At 48.6% G+C, this 27,635-nt stretch overlaps 1 protein-coding gene across 2 annotated transcripts; it reads left to right on the top strand.

Annotated features, from left to right (window-relative positions):
• On the top strand, positions 1 to 24,558 carry BATF3 (basic leucine zipper ATF-like transcription factor 3). 2 transcript variants are annotated; one of them, XM_053209245.1, is made up of 3 exons: positions 1 to 285; positions 2,953 to 3,057; positions 23,924 to 24,558. In XM_053209245.1, exons 1-3 carry the CDS (start codon positions 208 to 210, stop codon positions 24,137 to 24,139), a joined length of 399 nt encoding a protein of 132 aa, XP_053065220.1. In that variant the 5' UTR covers positions 1 to 207; the 3' UTR covers positions 24,140 to 24,558. The 2 variants fall into 2 exon arrangements, with proteins under 2 accessions (XP_053065220.1, XP_026930275.1); XM_027074474.2 differs by lacking the exon at positions 23,924 to 24,558 and adding an exon at positions 11,787 to 12,280 and having other exon boundaries at positions 27 to 285.
• The last annotated feature ends 3,077 nt before the right edge of the window (positions 24,559 to 27,635 follow it).

The following is a 27,635-nucleotide window of genomic DNA, read 5'->3' as shown; positions in this document are numbered from 1 at the left end:
GGCGCGCGGCGGCCGCACGCGCCGGGAGAGCGGGAAGCCCGAGGGGGCGGGGCGGAGGGCGGCGGCCGGCAGGTGCGGGGGCGCGCGGATGCGGGCGGCCGGAGAGTGCCGCTAGGCAGCACCCCGCGTGCAGGGGGCGGCGGGCCGCGCGGCCGCTCCTCCGCGAGGCTGCGCGGCGGGGCGGGGCGGGCCGGAGGAGCGCCCGGCATGTCGCAAGTGCTCCCGGCGGCCGGCAGCGTCCTGCAGAGGAGCGTCTCGGCGCCCGGGAACCAGCCGCAGCCGCAGGTAGTTGAAGGAGGCTCAGGGAGGTCCGCGGACCTGCGGGGATGGGGGCGCCGAGGGGCACGCGGAGGTGGGTGGGTCTGGGGTTCTGGAGTGGTGACCGCTGAGTGTCGGGGTGGAAGGCGCTGCGGGAGCCAGCGACCAGCAGGAGTGGGGGCGTGGGGTGGGTCCAGGGCCCCCCGGCGTGCGCCTCTGTCCGGCGGTCCTCCGCTCACGCACGGTGCCCGCGGCGTCCGGAATGGTGACCCGTCTCTTGTGGCCCGGGAAGCGGAGAGACTGGAGGGCGCGGGGACCCAGGCACGGTCCACGTTTCCCCGCACGTGGGATCCGCGCTGTCCCGGTGTCGCCATCCTTGCGCTGGCGCCCGCTGCCACCCCACCGCCGGCGCGCGTGGCCCTTCCCGGGCGCCAGGGTGCGCAGAGGGGAAATTCAGCCCGAAGGGGCAGCTCGTGTCCAGGCACTTCCAACATCTACGGTCCGAATGGGGAACTCAAGACCCGTGCCTGAGGGTGCGGGGTGGGGGCCCGCAGTGGGCGGACTCCAGCCCCAGCGCTGGTGGAAACCCCTCGGCCCCCATCCAGTCCTCTGTGCTGTCCTGGGCCACATTTACAACTGTGTACTTAGGAATCTGAGACGAGGTTGCCCGCGGGGATGGCCATCAGAGAACTTCCCACTCATTGTTATGCTCCCCTTCCCAATTTGATGCCTGGTACACGGTGTCATCAGGTGGCTCTCAAGAGTCACACATTTCTGAGTTTGGACCTCGGTTTTACCACACGCACGCTGAGTAGCCTCGGGCATTTTGCTTAACATCTTGGAGCCTTAGTTTCCCCCCCTGTAAAATGAATATAATAATAACCTCTTGTGATTTTTATGAGGATTAATTAAGATATGGTTAATAATTGATGGCTGTCTCAACACTTTGCTCTCCTTTCTGTTTTGATTAAATGTTACTGCTGGGTTGTCAGGTGTGAGCATATGGGTAGGTACAGAGTGTCCCCTCCCAGAGGGCAGGACACAGGCTGCTTCCCTGTGCCCTGTGACTTTTTGATTGCGGACAAAAAGGCGTGATTTGGTGACAAGCACTATGGGGAATTCAAAAATAGCAGCAACCTCTACAGAGGTTGCTGAGGGCGTACCATGTGCTGGGAGCTTTAGGATAAAATCTCACTTTGTCCTATGCTCGTTCCAGGCGTTAGGCTGTTAGAATGATTGCTACAGTGATTACCCATCAGTTGTTCAGGGCATGTCTCTCTAGTGCCTAAAACAGTGCCTGGCACATGGCAGGTACTCATTTAATACTTAGTGAAACAATGAATGACTCACACTTACAATAAATGAGAAAACTGAACATTCAGAGAATGTAAGCCCTTTCCCCCAGGCTATAATGACAGCAAGAGACAAAACCAGGAGCCACGTATTTCTAAGCTGAAAGTCTGTCCTGTACATCACATTTTGCCCATGTGGTGTTCTGGTTATGTTTACCAAGACTTCTTTGTCTCTAAAAAACTATGCTTTGACCCCTTGTGCCTGTTCCCTTAAGCACTACCTTCAGACCGCATCCATTTGTTATATTATTTATGTATGTTGTTTGTGTCCTTCTGTAGACTTAGATTCTTCCATATACTGGAAATTCTTTACCCACTGGAACTTGGGGGGAAACATATGTCTCTCATATTGGAATACAAGACCATATAAAATGATAACTGCAGTTACCCATTATTTTATATTAATGTTTGCTTCCCAATAATATTAATAATTGAGTAGCTTTCCTGTGTTTGTATCCTACTAACTAACCTCTTAGCTTTTAAACTGTTTAAAGGTAGCATACTCCCCCCCCCCCCCCCCGCTCCCCCCGCTTGGTACCTTCTCACAGGGTTCTGGAAGGCAAAGAGTCTCTACTTCTCCATGTTTTTTCTATAACTGAGATGTTTTTACCTTGGTAGATGCATTTTGTAAGCCTGCCTGTTTCAGGATAACTCTTAAAGGATTTGACTCGGTTTGGTTAAATCTCATACAGAGCGCTAAGAGCTCTCAAGACACATCATCAGTCTGCTTTCTGATTCACTCTGACCCGTGGAACAAAATGGCCATCAAGCATTGTTCAAATGAGCATATTGTCTGTGGTGTTTAAGATCATCTGGTGTGTTGGCAGAGTTGTGTGGTTGCAAGTAGTTACAAGCGTGATGTGATTTGCACGCATCGAAGTACCTGTTTGTGTGGTGGCGTCAGACCTCGCACGTGGCAGTTTCCAGACAGCAGATGCCTTCTGCCTTTCCCGTCCTCAGATGGACAACGTTGACACCACACCTCTTCCAGGCACACACCCTGTGGGGTAGAGGTTTATGAACGTTGGTTTGGAGTCCAACAGACCTGAGTTCCACTTCCCACTTACCCGCTTACTAGCTGTTATACCTGGAGCAAGTTCCTTAACCTCTCTGAGTTTCTTATTCCTCGTCTGTTAAATGGCAGTCACACCACACATTTGTCAGGGTGGTCACGGGGGTTGGTAGCTAAGCTCAGCCACGGCACGCGGTGAGCAGCAGGTCCTCTGCTGTGACTGCAGGTAAAACGGGGAAGCTCCATGAGCCATGCAGAGGAAAGAGGCAAGGCTGAGGAGGGTGAGGCAAAGGGCCTGGACAGCACACCTGACCAGACATTTCCCCCCAGAGTCCGGAGGACGATGACCGGAAGGTCCGAAGGAGAGAAAAAAACCGAGTTGCTGCTCAGAGAAGTCGGAAGAAGCAGACCCAGAAGGCTGACAAACTCCATGAGGTGAGCCTGTGATTGGGGCAGAGCCACATTAAGGCCACGGAGAGGAGCCACCTTCTGCCCTTGCACTGTGGTGGCGGCCCCAAGGTCATGTCCTGGTCATCACCGATTTGGACACACAAGTCTAATTCTGCTGCGTCCTTCAGCCCAGTGTTCTGATTCTTCACTCGCCGACATCTTGCTTTCTCCCTCATCCACTGGTTGTTCCTCACTCTCGATTTCTTTCATTATAAATCAAAACAAAATAAAACAAAACTTCCTCTTGATCCCAATTCCTTTTCAAGCTGCCACCCCACTTCATTTCTTTCCTTCCTCACTTCCCTGCTCCTTAAAGAGAGACCTGCTCTCTCCACGTCTTCAGTTCTATTTATTCTCCAGTCCCATGTGATATTGTTTCTACTGCTCCCTCCCCACCCAAGGTGCCTGCACGCATACACACACACACACACGCACCCTTCCTATGGAAGCTGCTCCCACTGAGGCCACTAGTGCCCTGGCACTGCCTGATCCAGAGGCCTGTTTCTAGTCTCATCAACCATGACCTTGCTGGAACATTTGACACCATTGACTCCGTCCTTTTTTTTAAATAGATTTTTAAATGTTTATTTTTGAGAGAGAGAAAGAGTGCACGCAAGCGGGGGAGGGACAGAGAGAGAGGGAGACACAGAATCCGAAGCTGGCTCCAGGCTCCGAGCTGATAGCAGACAGCCCGATGTGGGGCTCGAACCCATGAACCATGAGATCGTGACCTAAGCCGAAGTCAGATGCTTAGCCGACTGAGAGCCACCCAGGCTCCCTAACCCTTCCCTCCTTGAGACCTTCCTCAAGGTCTTTAGCTTCCAAAAGACCATACTTCCCACTTGACCCTCTTAACCACCTTTCTTCTCAGTTCCTTCACTACCTTTTCTCCCTCTGCCTGTTTTCTTAAATGTTGGTGTTGACTGGGCTTTCAGACTCTGCCCTTTTTCCTTCCCATCCTGGAAGATTTGATCTATTAATCTGTTCTCTCAGCATCAGCTGCCCACATTGATTGCTCCAGGCAAGACCTCAGTCGCAGGCCCTTGACCCCATATCTCGAAAGTCTGCTTAGATGTCTCCAAGTGGGTCTGCTGTAGGCTGCTTGGATGCAACATGGCTGTGACAGTGTGTGTTCATCCTGAGACTCTCTTCTCGCTGTCTTCAATTGCAGTTAATAGAGCTAACCACCTTTCTCATCACCCACATCAGGAACCTGGGACTTATCCTAAACTCTTCCATTGCTCTCCACTCTCTATCCCACATAATCTCATTGCCAGGATTGGGAACTGCCCCATATCAGGAACTGGCCTCGCAAGCATCCGAGGGCCTGTGCAAAGAATTGGTGACAGTTCTGAACTCTCGTCTATACACAGAGTTGGTGCAAGTAATTGGGGATTTTAGTTTAATGTTTCCCCGCCTGCTCTCTTGCCACAGCTTGTCTCCACAAGGCGAGTCTGGGGGCACTGACGGCATAGCTGACCGAGGTATAATGGGGGGGGGGAGGACAGCAATCTCTGGAAACCCTTTCACAGTGAACCGAGAACAGATTGAGGATGCACGTACTCCAGGGAGAGGTGACCCACTGGTATAAATTCACAGTGGGCATAAATGACACGTTAGACTCTTTCCCGGGAGCAGGAAGGCTGGGCCCTAAAAAGAGAGAGGGTCTTCAGATGAGGGTCAGGGAAGGTCCTTCCCAGCCTGTATTAATCCTGGAAACTTCCCACAGAAGAGTTGGAATGTCCTTTGAGTGCTTTCTTCCTTCCCCTTTGCTGCCGAAGCAGTCTTGGGTCTAGCGTCGTGTTACCAGATAACCCCAGAGGGCACTTTCGGCTCAGTTAGTGCATGGTCCTGTGTTCAGACCGCATGTGCCAGCCAAACAGCGAGGGTTCTTCCCCTCAAGAAGCTTCTCGTCCAAGCCAGGTGCATTCACTTAAGAAAACACTAGGGGACACTCTGTTGTAAGTCCCAAGTAACTATGTGTGTGGTTGTGAGTGAGCGACTTGGACAGGACCTTCCCCAAATATTTGTGAAGCTCTACCATGGCCAAGGCGTTGCTGCTGGGTCACAAGGAGAGGAGTAAGATCTCATTCCTGTTTTGGGAAGCATAGGAGTTTTCAAGGAAAGTAGCTCGTTTCCGGTGGCCTCGGTAACAAATTATGACAAATTCGGTTGCCTTACCACAACACAGGTTTATTATCTTACAATTTTGGACGTCATCTGTCTGGAATGGGTCTCACGGGGCTCAAATCAAGGTGTCCAGAGGTGCTGTATTCTTTCCGGAGGCTCCAGGGAAGAATCCATTTCCTTGCACTTGCTGGCTTCTAGAGGCTTCTGTGTTCTCTTGCTTGTGGTCCCTTCCACCTTCAAAGCCAACACTGGCTAGTTAAGCTTCTTTCATGCTATATTACTCTGATACTGTTTCCATTGTCATCTGACTCATGACTTCTTCTTTCACTTATAAGGACACTTATGATTACATTGGGTCCACCTGCATAATCCAGGATCATCTCCTCATGTTCAGATTCTTTTTGTTCTTAATGTTTATTTATTTGTTTTGAGAGAGAGAGAGAGAGAGAGAGAGAGAAAGAGAGAGGGCGTACGTACGCATGAGTTGGGGAGGGGCAGAGAACAAGGGAGACAGAGAATCCCAAGCAGGCTCCATGCTGTCAATGTAGAGCCTGACGCAGGGTTTGAACTCATGAACTGTGAGATCATGACCTGAGCAGAGATCAAGAGTCGAATGCTTAACCGACTGAGCCACCCAGACACCCCTCCCCAAGTTCAGATTCTTAATCACACCTCCAAAGTCCTTTTTGTCATGTAAGGTAACATATTCACAGGCTCCAGGGGATGGATGTCGACCTCTTTGGGAGGCCCTTGTACTGTGGAGGGCCTTTCTGTTCACTTAGCCTCTTCTGCTGTCCCTATACTGTGTCACGTGACCAATTGTGCCAGGTGCTCTTTTGGGAAATGGGAATAACTGATGTGAAACCCAGCCCTTCCATGGGAGAGCACTCCCTTCTCTGTCTCTGTGGAGCCAAAGAGTAGTTCCGGTTTAAGTACCACTAGCGGATCACCTCATCAAGAACAGTCTTTCTGAGAAACACAGTGTCAAGGAGGCCAGGACAGTGGCTCCACCCGTGCACAGATCCCCAAGCTGTAGCCCTTAACTTTGCTGGCACTAGCTACACACAGGTGTTATTGGTCACAAGAGGGTGTGTGGGGGAGCAGGTGGCTGGCTCAGGAAAATGGAAATACGTCCCAGTCCCGCTGTAGAAGAGGACTGTCTTCTTTGGACCGAAGGGTAGCACATGAATTCTGTCTCCGCTGTTAATTCCTCCCATGGAGGGCAGCACAGCTGTGTGGGGGTCTATGTTCTGCAGGGCAAACATAGCAAAACAAAATAAAATAAAACAAGACAAAAAAACAAAAGTAAATATAGTAAAAAAAAAAAAGTACTTTTTTAAACTTTGAAAAAAGTCTACGTATTGAGGGTGGGATATCTGGTTAAAAACTGCGGTAAAGAATAGCTTTGTTGTGCTCCGGTGAGTGAGCTGAGGGCAGAGCACCCAGCAGGCTGCTCTGGGTTGTGGCAGAAGAGCCCTTCAGGCCCCCTTGGGCTCCAGGCCACGTGAAGGACAGGAAAGTGAGAGCCGGACACGTTTCTCAGAAGCCTCTTCAAACCTGGGACCGGGCCCCTCTCTAGGAGACACTAAGGGGTGCAGAAAGCAGCACTTGGTAGCCGTGGCTGCCTGTCACTCCCTGGGGAGATTAGCCCATGAAAAGGGCTTTACTCGGTCCTTCCTCTGTCCCAGACTGTGGGGTAGCATTGCTGCATATCTCAAAGTCACTCGAGATCTTTATTTGCCTTTCTTGAATACCACGAAGGGGAGTATTTAGAGCTCGTTTAAAATTCCCACCTTTCTCTCCTGCCCACCTTGTTCACTCACTGGAGTCTCTCTTATCTCCAACACCTGAGAAACCTCCTCCAGTCCCAGCTCCCAGGAGCCTCTGGGCCACCTCCCATCTCTCCTGGCTCTCCGTCTGCAAAGCTGGAGGACAGTCCGTCAAGGCTGGGCCTCCCTGGAGGGCCGGGCTGGGAGAGCCGGAGCAGGCCATGCCAGGGACAGGCTCAAGTCACTCTTCAGTCTGAATTTTCCCCTCAGCGAGGTGGTTGCTGGAAGCCCGACTGTGGTGACGAGAAGCCGTTCCTAACGTGTGTCTGTGTGCCTCAGCGCTCACTGTGGCTTTTCAAATCATCTCAAGGCGCTTACACCTCTCATGGGGATTTCAGCCTCTATTCATCTCTGAACATTAGGCACACGCCTGAGTCCACATTCACAAATAGGGACCCAAGTGAACGGTCCAGCTTTCTACGACGAGCCAAAAGGTGTCTCAGAAGTGGGTCAGACTGGTTCGAGCCAGGCATCCGAAGGTGTAAGACTGAGAAAGAACGTTGAGTCAGAAAAGGAAGGCAGACGATGCCATCCTCAGGAACCCCAAATGTCACCAACTGACGGATTTCTTAGGCAATTTGGTTGTGGTCTGTGTTGCCACGGTTTTTTCAGATATTGCATATTCAAAGAGAATGCTTCATGTCAGTCCCTCCTTGGTTTAGAAACTGATGATGACACTAATTTGTACGGCCCTCCCTGATGACACTATCTTTCTTCTGGGAAGGAGATCAACCTAGGGCTTGGGAATAGGCTCATTGTAAAATCCTGAGCCCTCACAGCCCTTTACTGCCAGTAACCACCACGGGGAAATTTGGGGCCAGTCACTGCCAACTGAAAGCACAATTGCTGTCCTTGCTTGAGGATTGCATTTGACCTTGAAATCAGGTTCCAAGTCTGCATGACCTTGGAAAAGTCACTGCGCCTCTCAGAGTTTCACATTCCTCGCTTGTGAAATGGGGTCTGTGTGTGGCTGTGCCCTCCTGATGGCCTTTTCCTCCCCCTCATCTACTTCCTGCCTCTGTTTTCCTCTCTGGTTCCTGGTACCCACATTAGCTTGTCAGTTGTTGTTTTTTTTTAATCCTGGACCCTGGATGCCCCCAGACAGCCCCTCGCTCCCCAGTCAACCTCTCTTAGATGCCCAGACCAGGGTTCCTCAGCCTTGGCACTACTGACATTTGGGGCTGGATACGTCCTTGTCTGGGGGCGTGCTGTCCTGGGCACTGTAGGCTGTCGAGTGGCACCCCTGGCCTCTACCCACTGGATGCAGTAGCGCCCTCTGGTCCAGTTGTGGCAACCCAGCTGTCTCCAGACATGCCGCCTGTCCCCCGGGGACCACCGCGATTGCTCTGGTTGAGGATGGCTGCCTCAGACAGTCTCATTTCTGAGGCAGAACTGGGATTTGCAGAGATTTCGCCGCCGGGAATGTTTAGGTCTCTGCTTTGCGACTGTGTCCTGAGAAACGCCAGGGAAGGCAGCGCAGTGACCTCCAACCCTCCTGCGCAAAAGGCTCGAAAGTCAGCAAGATTTGAGCTAAACTGATCTTTTGGAAATAACAGATGGGCTAATGTTCTTGCTTATTTTCACGTATGTCAAGTCCAAGTACTTTCTTCTCCATGTAAAGTGGGTGTTACTCTTTCCCCTTTGTTCTCTGCATTGTCATACCTCCTCTCCACCTGCTCAATATTTATTGATTTATTAAATATTTATTTATTAATTTATGAGTAACACCCACTTTTATTCTTCTTGAGCTGGCCTCACCTGGAGATCTTGACTTCTTCTCTTTTTATTCTCTCAGCTCCATGAAAGTCCCTCAGCAGGTTTAGAAGTAAAAGTCAAATCCCAGAAGAGAAAGTCCCTGCAGAGAAGGCGGATGAGGGGGCTGCTGGGCTGGGGTTTAGAGGAGGCAGCTGTACCTTGGGAAGACTTTAGGCAGCATGGCCGTTCATGGCTTCTGGAGCTAAAACTCAGAAGCTCACAGCGTCCTGCCACAATACAAAAGGACACTTTGGAATGTTCTGCCACGGCAAGTGATCTTCCTATGTTTTGGAATCTAGTTAAAACGTTAGCTCATTAGGGGCGCCTGGGTGGCTCAGTCGGTTGAGCGTCTGACTTCGGCTCAGGTCATGTTCTCACTGTTCATGAGTTCAAGCCCCGCATCCGGCTCTGTGCTGACAGCTCAGAGCCTGGAGCCTGCTTCAGATTCTGTGTCTCCCTCTCTCTCTGCCCCTCCTCCTCTCACACTCTGTCTGTCTCTCTCTCTCTCTCTCAAAACTAAACATTAAAAAAATTCTTTTAAATGTTAGCTCATTGGAACCATTCGCATCTATTCTCCATTTTACTTGGAGGTGAAGAGCATTTCCAGTTGCAGGGTGGAGCACATGAGCGTGTATGTGTGTGTGTCTGTGTGTGCGTGCATGTGTGTGCATGCACGTGTGCGTGCGTGCATCTGTGCTGCATGTGCATGCGTGCGTGTGCGTGCACATGTGTGCCTGTGTGCATGTGTGTACGTGTGCCTCACAGAGCTGCAGCCAGTCACCCTGCTGCTGCAGGCAGGCTTCCCACGATGACTGTCCTGTCTTCCCTCCCCTTGCCCACAGAGGGCTTGTCGCTGCTTTGTAGACTGAATTCGGGCTCCAGGACTAGAGTTTGTCAGAGGCCAGAGGGGAGCTGACAGGCATGGAGGAGGGCTGAGGGCAGAATGGGGCCCGTGCGCTAGTGAAACCAGACTGACCCAGGATAACCTGTGAGAGGAAGGGGTGCAGCTGGTGGCCTTGGAGAATATTCCAGACTATCCTGAGGGCTTGCCTGGGGAAGGCTCAGATGGCCTCTGTGTGTGCAGCCCCTCTGGCACCTAGAGGGGGGAAGGAAGCAGGTGAGAGAAGGAGGCAGAGGACTGGGGCTGAGTCGTCAGTGGGCACTGTGGCCCATCAGGTGGGGCTACCGCAGAGGGTAGCAGAGGCTCTTACATTTCTGATCTTTGGGGAGAGACCTTATTTAGTATAAGTAAGATTGAATATGATACAAAATTGAATAGAACACATAATAATGAGGGATGTGGTTCCATTAGGTGCTGTGCTCAGGGAAGCCTTCCTGGAGGTGTTAGGCTTGAGCTGGGCCCACACAGAAAAGGAGGTAGGTAGTCCAGTCGAGGAGAACAGCATTAGCAAAGGGGCAGAGTTGAGAATTTGTGTGTGCTTTAGGGAACTGTAAGAAGAACAGACATTTTTAGTGACATTTTAAAAAAGTTACTAGTACAAGAAGAGATGTGATGGTTAGGAAGGTTGGGTCCCCACCCCGGGAAATGCATGGTAAACAACATTGCAGCAAGATTTAAATAAGATTGTCAACTTTGAGATGGTCTCTACTGGCGTGCCCTAGGGCTCTGCCATTGGTTGAGAATTATACTATAGAACATACTAATGACTTGGATGGAGATAAGGAAGACCTGCTCATGAAGCTAATGGACAGCTTATAGCTGTGTGGCATCGTGATCCCTGAGCTGACACGTTAAGATTCAGAAAGACTTTGCTAACCTGGAAGATGCCAAGTGAACAAGGTGAAAGTCAGGAGAAGTGGATATAGAGCCCACACCGTTCATCTCCAGAACACCAGTCATCATCCAGACGTAGACAGAGGAGCAGTAGATGCAGACAAAGCCTGTACCTCTCCGCAAACTCAGGGAGAATCCCCAGAGTGAGGGGGCTGCAGGCTTGGGCCCAGCCCCAGGGTGGGCCACCTCCAAGCATCTGCCCTCTGCATGGGCAGGCCACCTGCAAAATCATGCACTGTTTTGGGTATGGCGTTTTTCTCCGAGATCCTGGCAAATTGCAGTGTGTATTGGGATGACCTCCAGGAGGACAGAAGGACCAGAAGCCCTAAAACCCAAGGAGCTCAGGAGACCTGAGACAGTTGAGCTGAGAGAATACCTAAGGGGAAGTGGTATGGGGCTGTCTCCTAATATTTCAAGAACTGTGATGTTGAAAAAGTATTGAATTTACTCTGTGTGGTTCCATAAGGTGGAACCAAGCCCAATAGGTGGGTCTGAAGGAGAGAGAGAGATTTTGGATCGGCACAAAGACGAGCTTTCTAATAGACCAGCGTGGAAATGGCAGGGACTGCCCTTTGAAGAAGAGAAGGCCCAGCACAAGTTGCATGTCCGGTTTCTGCATTGTGTGGATTGGGCTGAGGGGTCTCTAGACCCCCCTCCAGGTCTAAGCCTCTGCAAACTCTGGTAAAATGGAAACTTAACAGAGTGTTGGGGCAAAACCAAGGCAAGGGGTATTTTTATTCATTTACTCATGCAGCCAGCAAACATCTGTTATGTTCCAGGCACTGTTCCAGGTGCTGGGGCCACAGCAGTGACCACAACAGAGATCTTGAGAAGGCAACTCAGCAGTTGGGGGAGGAGAGGCTGGCTGCAGTGGGGGCCCTGAGGGAACTTTTAGGAGTGATGGAAACGTTCTCTCGACCAACGTTTAATTTGCCAAAACTCATTGAATTACATACATCCTTACAACAGGTGTGTGTTATTTGATATAAATCATATCTCAATAAAGCTGATTCAAAAAGCAAAGCCCCACCCTCACCAACCTTGCATCCTGGTGGGAGGAGAGAAACGTGAAGCTAACAAGGAACCACTAAGAGCGGTGGAAGGGGGCTCAGTTAGCGAGGAAGCGTTCCTGGGGAAGAGCGAAGCATCAAGCGAAGGGAGTGTGCTCACAGAAACCATTTTCCCCGTTCTCCTTGTCTGTGCAGGAGTATGAGTGCCTGGAGCAGGAGAACACTGTGCTGCGGAGAGAGATCGGGAAGCTGACCGCGGAGCTGCAGCAGCTGAGCGAGGCCCTGAAGGAGCACGAGAAGATGTGCCCACTGCTGCTGTGCCCCATGAACTTTGTGCCGGTGCCGCGGCCGGACCCCGTGGCCGGCTGCCTGCCCCGATGAAGCCCGAGGATCCTCCTCCTCTGCTGAACGAGGAGCCTTGGTCGTTTTCACACCTGGCAGGAGGGTTCCCTCCGCATCTGTGTACAGGGGGGCCTGTGGCCGGGTCCCCTTCTCGGAGCTCCTGGCCGCGTCCTCAGCAGATGGCTCAGCATGACGCTCCCGCCGGCACCTCTCAAAGCCTTGAACCGATCCAGGCAGGGAGGCCACCCTCAGGAGTCACCTGGAATCCACTTTGGCAGCTAATAGGTTCCGTGTTGTGCAGAATCATTGCCTGTAGATTTTGGATAATAAAGATGGTTATGACGTCTCCTTTTGCTAACTTCTTGGAATTTAGAAATATAGTAGGTTTCCTCATCCTGGAGAGGTCATCTTCTATCTCCTCACACGGTTTTGTGGCTCCTGGGTCTTGCTTTCCCCTCCTGGTCATCTTCCCCATGGCCATATCTGTGCTCGCTGCAGGAGACAGCTGTGGAGGCCTGGAACTTGCTGGCCACCCCACCGGGGTGATGTCGAGGTAGTCATGCTGGGTGTGACCCCTGCCTGCTTTGGGTAGCTCTCCATCTTGGTCAGCACCCAACCCCTGCTGGACTGTCAAGGCAGATTTTCTCTTCCAGGCCCTGGAAGCTTTCGTGACTGCTCTGGACACTCCTGGGTCACCTCCCTGTTCCATACGTAGGCGTAGGATCAGAGGACACTTTTACTTTCTGTTAGTCTGAGTCAGCAATGGGATGGGGAAATCTGTCCCCTAGTTTAAAAACACAGATATTTTTGGCAGATAAGGAGAGCAATTTCCTTTCAAAAGTTCTGTCTGTTATTTCAGGAAAAGCAGAACCAAGACAAGTTGAAGGTGGGCCTGGCGAGAAAAGCAAAATGGGAGAGGATTCCCGGTCCTCTTCCAACTCTCTTTTCCCCTGGACCCAGGGAGTTGTGGAGGGCAGAGCCATCCCATCATAAAGGGCACAGGAAATGGGAACGGAAAGGAAGGTGCCTTGTTGTAGATGGTTGAAAAAGAAGAAAGTAAGAAAAGAGAATGCCAGCCCCTCCCAAGGGTGACAGGCTTGCTGATTTCATGCAAGTATTCATACTGGCCACTCCTCGAGAGCCTCCTCTCTCCTGGGCAAGGGTCCCTTGTCCCCCAGGCCTTTTGGAGGTCTGCGGGTCTCTTGGAACTCACGCAGGCTGAAGACGGCAAGGTTTCCCTGGTCAGAGGCGTTCCAAGTCTGCCGTTAGAGACCAGGGCCGCTGCTGGCTGGCAGGACCAGGCCAAATCTTCCTGAATGCAGCCGTTTTGGGGGGGAATGGCAGAAGTTTTTAGTATGAGAGATTTTATAAATCATCCAGCCTGATAACATTCACTCTGCAGACAAGGGGCTCAGATGCAGTGAGGGAAAGGCCTTGCTCAAGGTCAGCCACAGGTAGGGAGGAGCAGGCTGGAACCCCAGATGGTCTGACTCCTGATCCACTGTAGAGTGATAGCATCAGGCTGAAGCCATGCCGCAGGAGGTGCCTCCGGGCCGGGACTGGGGTCTCTACATGTGGCATGACCTTCTGTCAGCATCTCACAAGGCTGGCCAGGACTGTGGAGTCCAGGTGAGCCTGTCCATGAGGGGCAGACTCAGAGTCAGGGTCCCAGACGCCTATATGTACACAAAGTGTGTGCCTTGTACCTGCAGGTGTTTTGTGCTGTTGTCTTTCAGCTCCAGCACTTTCTGTCCCTGCAGGGAGCACTTTACGCTCTGGCTGGCTCTCAGCAGGATCCTGCCGCACTTCCACGTTCTCCTGGCTTGCACATCCCTTTAGCAGTTCTGCTGATCTGCTCTGACCCCTACTGGCACTGCCGTTCAGCCAGCTGCTCCCCCACCCCCCCCCGAAACTGCTAACCCCAGGGTATTTGTGCCTGGGGCCTCCCTGGCCTGAGCAACCCTGGCTCCACACAACAAATTAGAGAGGCATCTCTGTCCATTAAGTTGCTCTGTGCCCCCAGGGCCCTAGGGTCTCTTGGCTCCTCGACTTTGGCTGGGAGACTGAGGATGAGGGGCCGAGGGAGGATGGTGGGGAGCAGGTTCTATCTCGGAGGTGATAGTACACCGTCTCTGCCCACAGACCATAGCCAGAACTCAGTCACATGGCCTCACTGAGCCATACGGGACTTTGGGGCTTGAAATTCAGCCAGGTGCTCAGGGAGCGGACAACCCGGATTTGGGGACTGTCAGTCTCTGCTGTAAGGTCTAGCAGTTGCTCCCACCCTCTCAATGGAACCCCGCACTCGGAGGTCACCAGTAAGCTGCCAAATCTAATGGCCAGATCTCAGGTCTTATCTCCCTTTAGTCCGCCAAAATGAAGACGCTAGCTTCTGCATTTCTCTCTGTCTACCTGCTGCTTCACTGTAGGAAGGGACTCCTCTTCTTGGAGTCTCCATCTCTATCTATCCCTAAACTGATAACTCTCACACCTGTACCCAGAGCCCAGCTCTCTCTCACGAGGGCAGGTATATTCAGCTGCCCGTCACATGTCTTCGAGAGAACATCGCACAAGCATATCCCACTCGACGTGTTCACAGCTGGACTCACGATCTTATTTTCTTCCTTTCAAAGATGCTTCTCAATCTGTTTGTACCTGTTTAATAAAGAGCTCTGTCACCTGCTTGACATCATAATTGAAACTTCTGTGGTAGTTCACCAAGTCCTTCCAGTTATGCCTCCGAAATCCCCCCAGATCCAGTCTCTCTGCTCCAATGTGCTCGTTGCTTTGTCTACAAACAGGATCCTGATTCAAACTAGCTGCCAAACCACAGGGGGCTTCCTCCCTGAGCTGTGTATTCATTGAGGGGGAGCTGCCCAAAAGTCAGAGCAGTAAATTTGGAGTCAAAGAAGCCAAACTAGGGAAGCCCAGGGTCGTGAGTCATGGTGCTGGGGTCCAAGTCCCCGCCAGGATAACTGGCAATGTGCCAAGAGTTCTGAAAACCAAACATTCACTGAGCTTGGCTGCTAAGAATGCCCCTATCCACCACCTGGTAATGTCAGGGGCTGTCTCAGCTCCCCAGTTCCTACTCTGAAAGAAGCAAATTCTCTATAAACTTGAAAAACTGTAGTATTATTCCAGGAGGGACAAGGGAAGTAGAGAAGCTGCTGGAAACTGGATTTACTAGGCTGTATTCACACTTCTGCTGTGTGCGCTGCCTGGCTGGCGCCTCACATCTGAATTCAGTCTCCAAGTGGCTGTTTGTTGGGCTGGGGGGAAGGGAGGCAGTCTAAGAAAGGCCCCTTCAGCATAGAAAGTGTCGAAGGGAGGAAACCCTTCCTTCACACCCACGCAGCCACACCACTTCCTGTCCGCAATCCCTCCCTGTATTGCACCAGCCCAGCCTTGAAGCTTGGGGTTTCCATCACTGAATCAGGCCCCAATTTTGGCCCCAAACCTTGGTTGAGAATGATGACTCTAACGGACAGGAAAGCAAGAGACCCAAAAGCCCCTCTCTTCTTTCCCATTAATGCTAGGGTTTCCACAGTCCAAGTATACTGATGAGGGCCGTGGGCTCTGTCCCAGCAGGAACTAGAGGAAAAAGGGCGGCCCTGAATCTCACTGGCAGCTTCCCTCCCGTGATATCCAGGAAGTTCTGGAAGGGTCATCAATGCCACTACAAGAGGACTTGCAGATGAGAGCCAGGGAGCAGAAAGAAGGGAGAACGGAGAGAGGGAAGGAGAAAAAGAGGGAAAAAAGGAAGGTGGATGGGAAGAGGGGGATGGGGATCCTTGAGCTCTGAACCTAAAGCATCCCTGCTCCTGGGGACGGTATGCTGAATCCCCAGGGGGATGGGCTGCTGGAAGTCCCCTAATAATGACAGGTAACTCGAGGGGTGAGAGTGGAACTAGCCACGGCCAGAGTGTCTGCAAACCCTGCTTGGAGTCAAGGGAACTTTCCTGGATTGCCCATTTGGAAACTGACCACCTTGATGAGATTTCCCCCACTTACCTATTTGGGAACAGAGGAGATTAACATATTCACTTCCGCCGCCTCGGGCATCACCACCGTTAGCATGACCCACACTGAAAGTCTGTGTTTACAGGTGCCGATGCACTTGGTGCGGCATGCTTGAAGAACTCGTGTCCTAAATCTGGAGTTGTGTGCAGGGCAGACTCTGGCCCTGGAGGCAGCTCACCTGCTCTTTTGGGTGTTCTAGCGTGACCTTTTCTAGTCCCATATTCTTAGGAAGATCAGAAATGTCATCGCAGATAAGACAAAAGGCCACTAGCCCAGAATTCCGACCACGATGCTGAGGGACATGTGAGGGAGAGTCCAGTGTTTACATTCTAAGACACCATGCTAAAAGTCCAGAGATGTACTTGGAACTTCCCTGGTTTCCCTTAATAACCGGCTATGTATCCATCCATTATCAAGACTCTTCTTGAACTGGTTTAAGTTCTCAGTCACCTCGTGCAGGGTGTAAGCTTGCATTCTGCTCTGAAACCACCCTCTGCTCTGTCCAAATCTAGGGCCACTGGATCATGGACAGAACAGGTGCCTTTGCCCAGGGCCTGGAAAGCAGCACTGTTTCCCGAGCATCCCAGTATTCACAGAACTTCTGCAATCCTTCCTCTAGACCAGTAACAAGGCAAAAAAAGTACCTTCCAAATGTCACAAACCCACAGGAGGCTCAATTTGCCAGGCAGTGGTTTCTGAAATTGACATAGTAAGAGAGTTGGAGAAATAACAGTGGGGGCCAGCGTCCTCAGGTAAAAGGGTGGAAAGAACCAGTGAACGTACCTTGCAGTACTTCTCGAACGATTGCAGTAAATTTGCTAATTATTAATGGTTATTGAACTTTATTAGTAATTCATTACTTATTCTAATAATCAATTTATTGTACTAAACCAATACATTTATTTACAATAGTAGATAATAAAATGACTTAAAAGTAAAACTATCAATGATTACTTGTTACTAATTTATGAATTAGCTGTTGTTTAAACAATCAGTAGTTAAGTGCCCACTGTGTGTGGGGGTGGGTGGGGGTGGGGGACCAGGACCAGCAAGGGACAGACATCCCCCCCAACACACCACATATCTTAGTGGGCCACCTTATCATATAACTTCTGAGATCTCACCTCTAGACCTGCCTCAGTTTGAGGAGGGGAGATCTAATGATGTTCTCCATCTGGTCTGAACAGGGAACACTCTTACTTAGGTTGTAAACAACCACAGGACAGGGATCATGTTATTTAGCCACATATCCCTGGTTGCTTAACTCGGTGCCTAACACATGGGAAACACTAAGTATATCTGCCTGAGTGATTGATGAAATGAATGGCTACTCCTTCTTTAGTCTTCATTCCATTTAAGCCCTCACCCCCATTCCACACCCCCATCACTTAATATTACTTCATTTGTAATGTGAATTTCTTGGTGTTGTTTCCCCATTTAAGGGCATGGACCTAATCTACTTCCTTTGTTCCTATAATTCCTTATCTGTGTCAATTTGCCTGGTTTAAATTAGGGATTCCTGTAAGTCAGCAGTGAAGTTGCTTCATAAACATCTCGTAAGCATAATGTCGAAAGCACAATAGGTTGATGACGATGAAGGTAGAGGTTTGGGCCAGAAAGCACACAGGAAACAAGTCTCCAGGTTTTCTTCAATTTTATGTAAGTGTTGTAAATAGTTAATTATATTTTTATTTGTTCTACAACATTATTATTTAAGTCTTTAATATTTGCTTAGGGGTACTTATCATGTGTACACAGAGGAGTTGGATACACAAATCCAACTGGCCTGGAGGAGAAAAGGAATGAAATTTACTAGATGGTTCTTGTAGGGAGAAAGTTCAAAGGAAAACTATGTATTGTCTAGAGGACACTCCTCAGATTATCTAATTAAGACATTTTCAGTGTCTTTGAGCAATTTTACAACTCTGTACATTATAGTTAATTGTTAGCAATGCAAAATAATTCTCACCTCTAGACATGCAAATTATGTCTTGTCCGTAGAAGTCAATTTACTTTTCTCCCTCCCTCCTCCTTGAGAAACCAGTTTGCCTCCACTGGCACATTCACTTCAATATTCCAGACCTATAAATATGCCTGTTCTTTGGATTCTCTTTTGAACTGGTGATAACTGCTCAGCTCCCCCATTGGTTAATGACCTTTCATATTTATGATCTTATTTAAACTTTCATGAGTAAAAATTTGTACACCTGTTTTTTCATATCGGAAAAAGAGCCATGACTTTGCCTTTTTTTTGAACTTTATTTTTAATTACTTTTAATGTTTATTTATTTTTGAAGGAGAGAGAGACAGAGCGTGAGCAGGGGGGGCGCAGAGAGAGAGGGAGACACAGAGTCCGAAGCAGGCTCCAGGTCTGGGTTGTCAGCACAGAGCCCGACGCGGGGCTTGAACCCACAAGCTGTGAGATCATGACCTGAGCTGAAGTCGGATGCCCAACCGACTGAGCCACCCAGGTGCCCCTGAACTTTATTTTTAAGCAGGGCCAAATGACCCTAGTGTTGTTGGGCGGTGTTCACCTCATGTGGACAGAGACTCCGAGAAAAGCCAGGCAGTGTGTTGGTATTGAGTGTCATCTCCAAGGACCTGAGTCTCTGGGATCATTTCTTCTGTTTTGCTGTCCGGGGCTCTATTATCCTGAGTCAGGTCCTCAGATTTCCTGTTCCTCCTCCTTATTTTTTCCTTTCACTCCAAGCATCCTTTACGTCACATGCTAAATGTCATTTTCTCCAACGGTCTTCTGTGATCCGACAAAGCGCTCCCCTTGACTCTGTCTGTAGGTCACAGCACACACTCCATTCTATTGTTATTGCTTATTTAAATAAGTGAATACCCAAATGAATGGATTCTGGCGTGAAAGATTCCACAGCATCTTGTATCTGCCTATTCTGTTGTCTAACTTCAGTGAGAAAACTTCTTGGTCCTAAACCGAATCTTTGTGGAAACATTTTCCTGTCTTCTCTCCCACTGGACTCATCACCTTTTTCCCTTTATTGTGTATTTTCGCATGCTTGGAAACCCTTACTAACACCTGTTCCACCATTTCTTTTTCATATTTCCCTCTTTGTCTTTCTTTTTTTCCCTCTCCTCTATCTTCTTTAATAAACCACAGAGCCCACAAAACTACCACATAACTGAGCATGTATTCTCAAATAAACGCTTAGAAGGCAGCAAGGTTCCAATACATCGCACCTCAGGCTGTTCTCCAGCAGCCTGGGATATTTTGTGGTACATCAAAGGAGTGGGCATCTCCCCGAGGCCACTCTTGGAGTGAACCGGCAGCCAGGGTGCACAGATCTTCCCACCTCCAAAAGAAAACGATGAGTCATCTCCTCCCACCCCCCCCCCCACCCCCCCCTCAGCTCCACCGCAGGAAGCTAGGAAAGTAAAAGCATTAGAAGCACACTGGGCCCCAGGTCAGCCTGAGCAAATCTGTGCACTTACCCAGACCATTTCTTTATAGTAATAAGGAGAAAGGTGATGATACATTTCACCAATATGCAGACCTCTTTTCAAAGCCTTCCAATTTCACCCCCCGGGGCCCATACACATGTGGTTGGTGGTCACCGAACGTTCTTGGCCTTCCAGCATAGTGGCTGAGAAAATATGGAATCCTGTGTCTTTAAGAACTGAAACTGTGTAGAAACAGGATTTGATACCCTGTAGGAGACAGGAGACTTCCCTTTTGCTGCTCAAGTTTCAACTTCAGTTATCAGGAACTGAGCAGGGGGGGATAGGACCTGGAGCTCAGCAGCACAGGTCTGGGAGGCTGTTGCTTTCTGGAGATGAATACACTCTTCTTTCTTTTTGAATGTACCTCATCACAGTGAAAAATATGTTTAAGAAAGTCCCTGGTTGACTCTGCACGTCCCAAGGGTTCTCTGGAAGAGAGAACATCTAGTTCCAGATGCTGGCCGGTCCCAGGATTCCCCGGCACTGCCCTTGGTCAGGCTGGGTGCCCTGTGGGCATGAGGTGCAACCAGACCCGGGAGCAGGCACCACAGCGCCCAGCTCAACGTGCTGGCCAGAGAGCACGCTGGCTGACGGCAGAGTCGAGGGTCCCTACGGTGGAAGGCTTTGAGAGTCACATAGTCCAACCTCCCTTTCTTCACAGCTAAGGCTGTCACAGCCCAGGATGCCAGCAGTGTGGCGCTGAGGACAGTCTGTGCGTGGCATGGTCAGGCCTGTCAGGAATCCAAGTATCTTGACTTCCTGTGGTGTGGCTTTTCGGCCCCTTCCACAGAGTTACCCAAGCCACTGCCTCACACAGGCTCACACAGGCTGTGTTGGGGAATGTGTTTGTACTGGTGTATCTCGCTTGTCCCCTAAACCCATACACCTGATCCATTCCCCACTCTTCTCTTCCTCCTTTGTGTCTGCAGGCTGATCCCTCCATCCTTCACCCCGTGCTCCCCTGATGGCTAGTTTCCAACTGGTGTTGACCCATGAGAGGCACCGGGAGGAGACCGGAGAGTGAAAGCAGGGAGAGATTGGCAGGCTATTTCTTCCTTGTCCCTCCTGGTTTGGAGCCTTCATTCTGGCAGTGGCTGCTTCCTCTGTGACTATAGCTTCTCCTGCACTGGCAACCCCTCCTGCACAGCTCATTTGCCCTGGGCCTCAGTGGTACCGTCCTCTCCCTCTGCCCCTTCAGGCCTAGATGTGGTAACAGCTTCCCACTGATGAAATCCCTCAGCTGCCTCAACATCCCTTGTTGGTTCCCCCAAGTCCTGCCCACATCCCTGTAAATTGTACCTTCATTAAAGTCTCTTCAGAAGAATCATCAGAGTGGGATCCTGGAACCTGACAGACTTGATGAAATTCTAAACCAAGGGGCTAATGAAGTCCATGTTAAGTAACACTACCACCACAGGCAGCAAAACCATGGAGAAAATGGCTTTGTACTTGCTCAGAGCCTAAGACTCAGTGTCTGTTCAACTAATCAACGCCCAGAGAGCACATTTCTCACCAGCAGGGCCCCCCGCCCCGACCCCGGAGCTTAAAGGGTGGCTGGCGTTGGCCCATCTCTGGCACTGCCTCCTGGGCTCTGACTTCCTGGGATCTCTCTGTGGGATGTGCAGAAATTATTCTCTCAACCTCTCTCACCTCCAGTCCCGTGTATACACCCAGTCTGCTCTTTATTTCCCAAAGCCTGGAAAATGAGGCCGTCATCCACACAGCTTCCTCAGCTAAAAACTGTAGTTACCCGGGTTCTGGTTCCATCAAATCCAGTGCTCCCCGAATCCATCCCTGTCTTCCCTCTGTCTTCACTCTGTCCCTATAAAAGCCGCTTTGTCTGGACTAGTAGTTCTCAACCAGGATCAACTGGGGAGTTTTTGCAAATGCAGATGCTTTAACTCTCCTTCCCTCTGCTTCCTAAGGAGATATAAAAAATTTTGACCAGAATAGGATGTATCTTACGACCACCCAGACCCCCACATTCGGAGTTCCATTGGTTTTGAGCTTCATTTTCTCTTACTTAGAATCCCTTCTTCCCTGGTCTCCTGCCTCTGAAAGCCCATCCGCACACCAGTGGAATTATCCACCAAAAGGCCAAATCTGACCAGTTCTTTCCCTTGTTTAAGAAGCTTCAGTAGCTATAACGATAAAAACCAACCTGCCTGGCCAAACAAAGCCTTTTGCCATCTGGTTCTAACCTATCCTTTTAACTTCATATCTGGAGGTACAGAGAGAAAAAAGCAGATGACAGAGGAGCCGAGAGGGGATGGACACAGACAGGAGACGACATTAAATATTTAGGGGCTCCAGCTGCTGAGACCAGGACAGGAGCCTTGGATCCAGGACTGCCCTCCAAGCTGAGAACCCATGAGGTCTTTCTAAGGATTTCCATGAGACTTGATCTTCTGGATAGTTTCACATGCAACTCCTTCATTTAACTAAATGGGATGAATTTTAGTTCCTTATGATCTGGAAAACCTAAGTAAATCAGTGCCTTTCATGAATGTCCCCACCTGTTAAGTATTTAGTCACCTTTCAACCCACAGTTCAAATGGTGTCTGCCTTGAGGGGCTCTCCTGAGTTGGAGTGATTCACTGATTGGAGTGATTCTTCCCTTCTCTCTGCTGTCTCCATTAAAGCATTGGTTTTGTTTTATTCTTTTTTTTTTTTTACTTGAAAAAAAAATTTTAACGTATTTGTTTTTGAGAGACAGAGAGACAGAGCATGAGTGAGGAAGGGGCAGAGAGAGAGGGAGACAAAGAATCCAACACAGGCTCCAGGGTCTGAACTGTCAGGTGTCATGACCTGAGCTGAAGTCGGATGCTTAACTGACTGAGCCACCCAGGCACCCCTCTTTTATTTTAGATTCATTGTATTACTTTTAAAATTCCATGTAAATTTACAATCACCTTGTCAATGTCTAAAATCCATAGTTGTGAAAAAATAAATAAAAACCATAGTAGTGTGCAAATATGATTGCACTGAATCTATGGATCCATTTGGAGAGACTAACATCTTGATAATATTGAGTCTTTCAATCCATGAATGTGGTATATCTATTCATTTATTTAAACATTCTTTAGTTGCTCTCAGCTTATATATGTTTTTTACATATTCAGTATTTTATAATATTCAATGTAGAAGTCTTAGACATCTTTCATTAAATTTACCCCTAAGTATTATATGCTTTCTGATGTTTTTATGAATGGGATTTATAAGATTATAATTTCCCAATTGTTTGTTGCTAGTGTGCTGGTTTTTGTATATTGACCCTGTATCCTTTAACCTTCTTAAGTTCACTTATTAATTCTAGTTGGATTGGGTTATTTTTAAGATTCCTTGGAGTTTTCTATGTAGCCGGTAAATAGAGAAAGTTTTACTTTTTGCTTTCCAAATTTTGTGCCTTTTCATTCTTTTTCTTGTTTTGTACATTGGCTAAGGAATCAGCACAATATTCAATAGGTGTGTTAAAAGCAGTCATGCTTTCATTGTTACGTTAGGGGAAAGCATTCAGTCTTTCACCACGAAGGATCTTGTTAGCTGTAGGTTTTTTTGTGTTTTTTTGTTTTGTTTTGTTTTTTTTCAGAATTACCCTTTATCAAGTTGAGAAGTTCACTTCCATTTTTAGTTTGCTGAGAGTTTTTAGTCATGAGGGAATATTGAATTTTTTCAAATGTTTTTGCTGCATCTATTGAGATGATTGTTTGATTTTTAAAATCTTGTATTCTATTAATATGGTCAATTGCATTGATTTATTTCTTTTTTCTTTTTTTTTTAATTTAAATTCAGGTAACTTAACATACACATTGATTTATTTTTGAATGCTGAATCAACCTTTCATTCCTGGGATAAACCCCATTTGGTCGTGGTACATTCTTCTTTTTGTATATTGCTGGATTCGATTTGCCAACATTTTGTTAAGAATTTTTGCATCCATCTTCATGAGAAATAGTGGTCTGTGGTGTTTTTGTTGAACTTTTTTGTCAGATTTTGTCATAACGGTTTATTTTTTAATTAAAATTAAATTTTTAATGAAACATATGCATAATATTTTCAAAAATCAACTTGTGCTAAAAGGTTTATGGAACAATTAGAATTAGTTTTAGCTACAAATATAGCAGAAAAGCCCAGGGGCACCTGGGTGGCTCAGTCGGTTGAGTGTCCGACTTTGGCTCAGGTCATGATCTCACGGTTTGTGGGTTTGAGCCCTGCGTCAGGCTCTGTGTTGACAGCTCAGAGCCTGGAGCCTGGAGCCTGTTTCTGTGTCTCCCTCTCTCTGCCCCTCCTCCACTCATGCTCTGTCTCTCTCTTCCTCTCAAAAATAAAGAAACGTAATTAAAAAATTTTTTTCTAAAAGCCCCAAATACTTGTTCTTAAACAAGAAACATTTTTTTTTCCCTATATAAAAGCTGTTTAAGGTGAAAGGAGTCAAGCTGGTATGGCAGCACCATTGTGTCACCAAAGACCCAGGCTCATTTTCTCTTTCTACTTATCCTTAGGGTCACTTCATATTCCAAGATGGCTGCTGGAGCTCCACTCATCAGGTGCAGCTTCCAGGCCAACAGCAAGACAAAGGGGAAGAAAAGAAAAAGGGTATCTGTCTCTCACTTTTACAGAGACTTTCCAAAGACCCTTTTAATTGTGTTTCTTTGATCACAATTTTATCATATGGGCACATCTCGTTGCAAGGAGGGTTGGGAGATATAATCTTTTAGCTGGGTATGTTGTTGAGGATTTGGTTACTAAGGAAGAAGGGGAGGGTGGATACAAGCAATATGCTGAGCAAAAGAAAATCCAGGACACAAAAAGAGTATATACTATATGATTCCACTTAGATGCAACTGTAGAAAAGCCGAGTCTAACTTACAGTGACAGAAAACACATCATTGATTGTGGTATTGATCCCAGGATTGAATAGGATGGGCACAAGGAAACTTTTTGAGATGATGGAAATGTTCTGTGACTCGATTGTAGTGATGGTTATAAAGGTGTATAAATTGATCAAAATTCATCTAAATGTGCACTTATAAATTATATTTATTATACCGTATATAAAATATACCTCAACTTTATTGTTGATTTTTTGTAAGTATGGAAAATCCCAGCACTACAATAAAACTGCTCTTAAATTTTGTTTATCTCCTTATCTTTATGTGACTGAAATGAGAATGCACATAATGACTTTGAATTGTGCCTTTTTCACTTAACATTATGTCATAAAATTTTCCGTGTTGCTATGTTAATCTTCACAATCACCATTTTAAATGACTCTATAATTCTTTGGGAATTGAAGGTGTTATCTATATATTATATATTTGTATATACACTCAGAAAAATATATATATACACACACACAAATATTCAGAGATACCAAATAGTGCACAGTAAAAACTAAGTCTTCCCCTCTAGCTCTGGCCTTCAAGGCCCCTTACTTAGAAGCAGTGGACAATACAGTTTCTAATACATACCTCCAGAAATATTCTATGCACATAAAGACCTATATGTGAACACTTCCCCCTCTCCTTTTAGACACAAATAAGACAATACGAGATACTTGCTGTTTCACATAATACATCTTGGATACCATCTCGTGTTCACACATTGAGACAGACCTCATGCTTTTGAACCACTGCATAATATTCCAAGGATGGATGTTCTATAATTTACTAAACTAATATTGATAAACACTTAGGGTGTTCCTAGGGGTTTTCTTTTCCTATTACACATGCCACAAGATGTAATGTTGAGGTTTCGACTCGGCTGCCAAGTTAGAGAATACATTCCAAAGGAATTGCTGGACTGTATGTAAAATTTACCACAGAAGTAACTGGAAGCTGGTGACCTGATCATTGAAACTTCTCAGCTACCCCAAGGATATAAAAGGTTGGAGAGAGAGGAGATTGTGAAGGGCTTTGTGAAGGCTGCCTCCGTGCCCTGAAGATAAGAAAAAGAAATTTAACAGGGTAACTCAAAGGAGCTTGATATACGTCCCTGCAGTCTGGGGGACTCAGCAAGCCAGGGCCACCTTCTGCCTGGAAAGTGCTGAGTGCCTTATTAGCGGAGAGAGGGGGTGTGGGTGCAGCCTGGGCTCATCTCATGGGCTCAGGGTTTGTCCCAAGAAAATTACACACGTTTTCCTGTGCAGCAGTTGGCGTGGGTTGTCTTAAGTCAGTGCCAGCTCTGGTCTGCCCTTGTCTTTCTCTGCTGTCAGCTGCAGGCTCAGAAGCCCAGTCTTAGCTCCTTGCTCACGGAACACAGCCTGTTGCCCTCATATCCTTAGTGCAAGTCAGGAGCAGACACTCCTGGAGCCAGGAAATGGACCTGGACACAGCTCTCAGCCTGGCTCCTTGCCTTTGACCCTTCCTCAGCCCTTAGCATGGCAGCACACCCTGTGTGTGGGCTGGGCTGAAACAGAGACGTCGTGGATCACTGTGCTGATCCTGAAGGGGCTTTTCTCTTCTGTTTCTACCACCCGCACCAAAGACAGGCGCTTCCCTTTCACAGGGTGCATGCAGACCCCCACCCTCCTGCCACCCACTGTCCTCTGGGAGAGTCTGCTTTCTGGGCTCCTTCCCCTCATCGCTCCTCCCCTGCTACAGGCCAGCAGCCAAGGTCACGGCACACACACCCCGTCGTGTGATCTGTCCTTCCGTGCCTGGGTTGTTCTCTCCCTGCTGCCCCCATTCTCAGCCAGGCCCAGAGCTGGCTGCCTCCAGAACAGAGTACATGGTTAGTGATGACCAGCCACTGGTGGCATCATTGGACCACAGCAAACTCTGCAAGGAAAGTCAGTGCCCATGAAGATAATACCCAACCCAGCACCGCTTCTGTAACTTTAACGTGCGCTGGAAGAAGCTGGGCGTCTTGCTAAACTGCAGCTCCTGACCTGCAGAGTCTGTGTTTCTAACAAGCTCCCAGGTGATGCCATTGCTGCATCTGTGGGCAAAACCGAGTGGCAGGCACGTAATACATTCCAAAGCCACTGTGATTTGTAAAAACATCATTCTTTAGGATCATGTCATTAATTCAGAATAATTGAGGTAGGGAGCACAGTCTGAGTTTTAGAAAGTAGATTCTTTAAATATTGCAGAGTACCAGGGTTTTTGCTTCTTTCAAAGAGATGTATTTTCACTGGAAGGGGTGGCAGAGGGTTAAAAAAAAAAGAAGGTCCCGTGGATCTGCTCCAATGAAGAGGGAAACAGAGTCACAGGTCTGTTTCCCTGCTGAACTACAGGGCCTTGAAACAGCTTGGAAATGCCTGATTCTGTCTCATCGGCTAAGATGCTACAACTGGTTACCTTACCCATTGCTTTCTTGGCACCCAGGGCCCTTTTTAGTTTCTTTCCCCCTCGTCCTCATGGAGTGTGCTCTCATATATTCATTGAATACATGAACAATGAACTGAATTTGTTTGCTTAGAAATCAGTTTTCTCATAGATGGTAGAAAAGTAAACTTTGGGGGCACCTGGGTGGCTCAGTTGGTTGGGCAACCTCGGCTCAGGTCATGATCTCACAGTTGCTGGGTTGGAGCCCCGTGTCAGGCTCTGCGTTGACAGCTCAGCGCCTGGGGCCTGCTTAGGATTCTCTGTCTCCTTCTCTCTGCCCCTCCCCCGCTCGCACGCACTCTCTCAAAATAAATAAATAGACATTAAAAAAAAAAAAGAAAAGAGAAGTAAACTTTGGTGCCATCCCTACATTGTTGCAAGGTCTGTGCACCATCCAGATTAATGACGCTTTCCCAAGACCTTAGCCCAGGGCCTGGCACCCATTTCCTTCCTGTGCCCCTGCATGCCCGGGGATTACTCAGAGGTAGGTGAGTGTGTTTTCCCAAGCAAGGCTGAGCAATCGTCTTCACTGCCCAGCAATGACGGCTTGTAACAGCCCATTTATTATCACCACTCCCTGCCTATGTCAGGTACAGGTGGGGGGGGGGGGTGCGGGTGGTGCAGGAGGATTGACAGGCAAGTCAAGAGGCTGCTTTCAGAGGCTGCTCAGTAAATTGTTGCAAGGTTTCTCCCTGAGTCATCAGGGCAGGAAAGAGCTTGGAGGACTGGGATTGTCCTACTAGCGGCTGAGATCTCTCTGGATGTAAGCAGACACAGATGCCTCTGGCCACCACCCCACCAGCTGCCACCTCATTTGCCTGATGATTTACATGCCTGGGTCCTGGACACTCACCCGGAGGGATGTTTCTGGGCTGTTTGGGTAAAA

This window comes from Acinonyx jubatus, chromosome E4, assembly GCF_027475565.1.
Source record: "Acinonyx jubatus isolate Ajub_Pintada_27869175 chromosome E4, VMU_Ajub_asm_v1.0, whole genome shotgun sequence".
Classification (NCBI taxonomy): Eukaryota; Metazoa; Chordata; class Mammalia; order Carnivora; family Felidae; genus Acinonyx; species Acinonyx jubatus.
Note: the sequence above shows the minus strand (reverse complement) of the source record. Positions and strands in the feature narration are given on the sequence as shown.